Source organism: Littorina saxatilis, linkage group LG7 (genome assembly GCF_037325665.1).
Source record: "Littorina saxatilis isolate snail1 linkage group LG7, US_GU_Lsax_2.0, whole genome shotgun sequence".
Classification (NCBI taxonomy): Eukaryota; Metazoa; Mollusca; class Gastropoda; order Littorinimorpha; family Littorinidae; genus Littorina; species Littorina saxatilis.
The window spans coordinates 39,264,447-39,269,540 of record NC_090251.1 but is presented as its reverse complement, the minus strand read 5'-3'; the positions used below and the strand labels follow the sequence as shown (position 1 = coordinate 39,269,540).

At 46.7% G+C, this 5,094-nt stretch overlaps 1 protein-coding gene across 1 annotated transcript; it reads right to left on the bottom strand.

The window, feature by feature from the left end:
* Positions 1-2,444: 2,444 nt before the first annotated feature.
* Positions 2,445-4,758, bottom strand: LOC138970197 (uncharacterized). The gene is made up of 2 exons (XM_070342692.1): positions 2,826-4,758; positions 2,445-2,656 (listed from the first exon to the last, which is right to left on the bottom strand). Exons 1-2 carry the CDS (start codon positions 4,756-4,758, stop codon positions 2,445-2,447), a joined length of 2,145 nt encoding a protein of 714 aa, XP_070198793.1.
* Positions 4,759-5,094: the final 336 nt, after the last annotated feature.

Genomic DNA, 5,094 nt, shown 5'->3' with positions numbered 1-5,094 from the left:
TTTTTATGGTTTTTCTGTACATCCATTCCCAGTAACTCTTCCTTATCTTCTCCAGTGTTTTGCGCGTTTATCTCCCTTCCTTCGTGTGGCGTCAATCGCGTACGGTGCGCCACTCACCCGGCAAAGCCGGGTACCCGGCAAAGCCGGGTATTCGGCTCTACTTCTTCCCGGCAAAGCCGGGTATTCATCTAGTGGTATATAAACGATCTTCCGCGGGCAAAAATAACAACAAAGAAATGTAGTTGTGCTTGCCCTTGAGTAGCTGTAAGATTCTGTGATGGCTTATATAAATTCTGGAGGATGTAATTTTGGTGCTATAAAGAACCGACGCGCTCACAAAACAAAACGAACACTAGAATTGGAAAATTAATTAAAGTTTATTGAATACTTGTCGATGTCATGGTAATTCGGAAACAGCTCATAATATCAATATATATAAAAGGCTAAACATAAATCTATGGAGAGGCTAAGTAACCTATATCGGAGCGTGGCGGAAAAACTAATCTAAGTTTAGAAAGTGAATTAAAGCTAAAATGTGAAGTAGAAAAGACTAGCTTGAGTGAGAGTGCAGAACAGTAGAGTGTGAAGCGTGGAGCATGGAGCGAGAAGCGCGGAGCGTGGTGCGAGAAGCGCGGAGCGGTGGAAACTGATAGAAAAGAAAAAACTAAACTTAGAATTCGAAACATCAAACTAAACATCAAAGGTGTCCTAAAAACATAAACATCAAAGGTGTCCTAAAAACATAAACATCAAAGATGGACGACAAAATGGCGGCCGAAACAAGATGGCGGCAAATCAATAAAAAATCACCAAGACAAAAATATGTTAGAAAAACCCTACATAGAATAAACGTAGGACACAGAAACGGAAAGAAGACAAAGAAACGGACAGAAGACACAGAGACGGAAAGAAGACAAAGAAACGGAAAGAAGACACAGAAACGGACAGAAGACAAAGAAACGGACAGAAGACACAGAAACGGACAGAAGACAAAGATTCAAAACGAAAATTACACGAATTCGGTAAATAAAAGAAACATAGTCAGAAATGGATACTCGCCTTTGACAGCATCAATAATCTAAAAACAGACTCAAGGCGAGCAACTGAACCTGAACTACAAAATAACTTAAAAACAAAACTGGAGGCTGGCAGAAAACACTGGGCCCCGGAACAGAGCAAAAAAATCTATCTATCCTAAAACATCTTGTTCCGTGAACGGCTTCCCAGTAAGTGACGACGAATACAGGCTATCCACCACAGAGGTGAACTAAAAATACTGCGCGTTACTACAATATTACTGTTGCAAAACATGCGTCCCGTGCTCTCCGGGGAAAAACTCCAAGGCTGTCCAGCGTGAGCCATACAGGCACATGAAATTAATATCAGAAAAACGCCGGCCACACTCTCGTTTATAAATTTATCTGTTACAATATTTAATGTCAGTACAACAAAAACAAAGGTCGTACCAGGACGCTCATACTTAATAAAGAAAAATAAAAGATAAAGAGCGAGCTAGACCCGCACGCGAACCTACAGAGGTGGCTGCAAAATGGGAACAAATAGGGGCAAAAGTGAGATACGGAAAGAAAAGTGAAAGAAAAGAGGTGAGAAGGAGATCAGAAAAAGGGGAAGCCACCACCACGGAAAGTCGCATGCGAGTCAAGCTAGAAGCATGACTAAAAAACACAAGCAAAACAAAAAGAATCTAGATACACAGAAGGCTCCTTAGCAGGGGCATTCACATTCCCCCCTCGAAGACATCTTAGTCTTTACAAAAGTCGACATAAAAAATCAACAAAAATCATCGAATACATACGTGGTTCAAAAACAAAATCCGAAACATTACAGAATCCTTTTGGCATTATCCAAAACGTAGCTGTTCGAAACGCACTCTCATACGTGGTTCAAAATACAAAAAAATCCGAAACGTTACAGAATCCTTTCGGCATTATCCAAAACGTAGCTGTTCGAAACGCACTCTCAATGAGTCTCAATCTAAAAAATCACACGTGTTCTTTCAACAAATGTAACATCATATTTCGTCAGTCCGTCACTGTCAACATATCGTGTCAACATTATTCTTACACCTTTACATAACCCGCAACTCAGTATGAAAGACTGTAGTCGCAACCTACAAAAGAATACAAAAGAAAAACATCTTCAGTCTTCTTAATCATAAGCACAGGCATCCGCACGCGGGAAGGACTAAACAAACCGATTCATTAAGCGCTTGCCTCTGCCAAGAGCTTTCGTTCCAAAATGCGGAATCAAAAACATATATACAAAATGGAGAGAAATCACAAAGTCACAAAAAATATTTGCATTAAGACAAAATTTTCTCCCCAAATCAAAACAGCGCCACATGTCAAAAAAGGCGAACGGATTACGTCAGATCAAAACATGCACAAACGGTCTGTCGAAAACAGTAAAGTTCACTGGGAAAGTCATTGAGTGTCCGGGTCTGCCTTCACCAGCACGGTCAGCTTAGAGATGGGGCGCCAGTAGTAGAAAGTGGAATGGCTCGTCTTCGAGGTGACCTTGACAGTCTTCAGCTTGCAGGTTCGCACGAGTCCATCGTCGCTGGGGCGAACCTCCGTCACGAGTCCAAGAGGCCAATCTGCTCTGCATACGGCTTCGTCACGTAGCACGACGACATCTCCGACAGCAACGTTACGTTGGGGAAAAAGCCACTTTCTTCTTCGTCGCGGTCTTCTTCGTTGTGGTCTTCTTTGTACTTGTCTTCTTCGTCCTTTCCATGACATGGAGGGCGTCGGAGATACTGGGTTCGGCGAGTGTCGTGCGATATACGGAAGCGACTGATTCACCTTCGTACTCGCTGAGACAATACTGTTCTGTTAGAGACACGTGCATCACGTCATGGACAGACTGTTTTGGCGACACTTGTCCCAGTATCGTCCAACCCAACGGTGTGAGCACGGCGTATGGGTCTCCCTTGATGACTCTCTCTGGCATGAATAGCTCTGCATGATCGTAGCCAATCAACAACCCGGGAGTGCAGCCTTCGAGCAACGGGGGAATCTCGCTGGCAATATGACTCAAATGCTTGATGTTACGAGCAGTCTCTGATGTTGGTATGTTCTCAGTGTCATTGGTGAGATGGTCCGTCGTGTAGAGCGTTTTCATGTTGTGGGAAACATTGGAGTTGAGGGCCTTGACACACAATCCGGTCACTCTCTGACATTCGATATGAGTGTTCTGAGAAGTCATAGTGTTCAGCCTCAATGACGCTGGCTCGGAATGAGTGTTCAGCTTGTCACTCAAAGATTCAGTAACGAAGGAGATGCAAGACATGGTGTCAAGCAGCGCGTATGTCGTATGCTCTACCGTGGGATTCTCCTTCGTCGAAACTCTGACCGGAACAATCATGGTAGCTCTGACTGGTCTGTCTGACTTGTTGGTCGTCGCGAATGCTGATCCAGAGGCAGAAACACGGGCATCTTGACTGATACAGACAAACCTTGAAGAATCTGGCGGTCCCCGGGCATTCCGTTGCTGATTGGGAAACTTCTTCCTGTAGCTAGGCGCTCCATGCAGCATAGTGAGATGTGGGCCTTGGCACTTGTCACATATCGCCCTAGTAGTGCAGTCTACACTTCTATGGTCAGTCTTTCTGGCACAGGAGAAACACAAGGACGTTTCGTACATGAAGTGTTTCCTGTCCTCAACGGGAATCTCATCGAACCTCTGGCATCTGAGTAGAGGATGAGAAGAAGAGCTGGTCGGAAAACGAACGGTACAAAAGGGACAGACTTCGTCGCAGTTCGTACTCAGGACAGTTTTAGCGTGGTGCTGACATCTGTCACACTCTTGACATGCAGATGTAGTAGAACAATCCGTACTGTACGATGTTTTCTTGGGGACTGCTGAACTGGCGGTCTGTGAGGTGGAAGAGGCGGCAGATTTGCTGGAGGAGAAAAGGGGCTCACAAAGGATGTCTGCCTCTGTCTTGATGAAAGCTGACAACTCCTCAAAGGTAGGGTAGCGTTTCTTCTCGTTCTTGGTCTTGTTTACTTTCCGCACCCAGTTTCTCACCAACCAATCTGGAAGCTTGCTCATGAGTGTCTTGTGATAGGCTTGGTCTTCCAGATTCTGTAGCTGGCCTATCACTCGGCTCGCCACAAGGCATTGTCCAAGAAAGTCCGAGAAGGCACGGAGGGCTTGTCCATCTTTGGGTTTGATTACCGGCCATGCATCTAGTTTCTCTCGGAAGGCTCTGGCAACGACGAAAGAACTGCCGAATCTTTCCTCCAGCGTCTGAAGGGCCTGCTGATAGGCCTGGGCATCCCTGATCAGAAAGAGTCCCTTGACCGCATCCTTCGCCGGACCGTCCAAGTACTTCTCCAAGTAGAGGAGCTTTTCCTCTGCAGAAACGCCCTGCCGCTCAATCAAAAGAGTGAATGAGGACCTCCAGAGAGGGTACGTCAAAGGATCTCCTGAAAACGTAGTGGGCTCCTGCGTCGGTAACCTGTTGATCAGGAGAGCCTCAGCTAGAGTACGAGCTAGGGCAGAACCCTCGGAGAGCGCTGGTTGGCCTTGCATCTGAGGAAGGTATGCATCTTGCCCGTAGTAGTCTGAAGGGCTCGTGACCGGAGCCTCTTGAAAACCATGCTGTGTGTAGTCAGTGTCAGGAGCAAAGCTTGCAGCGTGGTCATATTGCTGTGTTTGCATGGGAGGATGCATGACAGAAGGCCCATATGCAAAGCTTGGCACATAGGTCGGAGACTCTCGGGAGGTCATGGCAGGTAAAGGACCAGGGAAAAGCCCGGGAAAAGGTCTCGCTGATGGATTGAGGGATTTGTGAGGGAAACGGGAAGGCGCGTAGATCTGGCGAGGACGATCTCCGTGGCTTGGAATCTCAGCTTTGACAAACTGAGGCCGAAATGAGGTCGCGAATTGGCCTCCGACTCTTGTCGTCATCGTGGTGGCTGTAGTCATCGTCGTAGTGGTAGGAGCCGTGGCTGTGACCGCTGCTGGAAGTGGGTGAAAAGCGGAGACAGGTTGAGCAAGGGTCCTGGAGATGCCTCGAAGAGTGTCGCGGATATCCTCGGCGGCCGACTGGAGATGCGAAGGGGC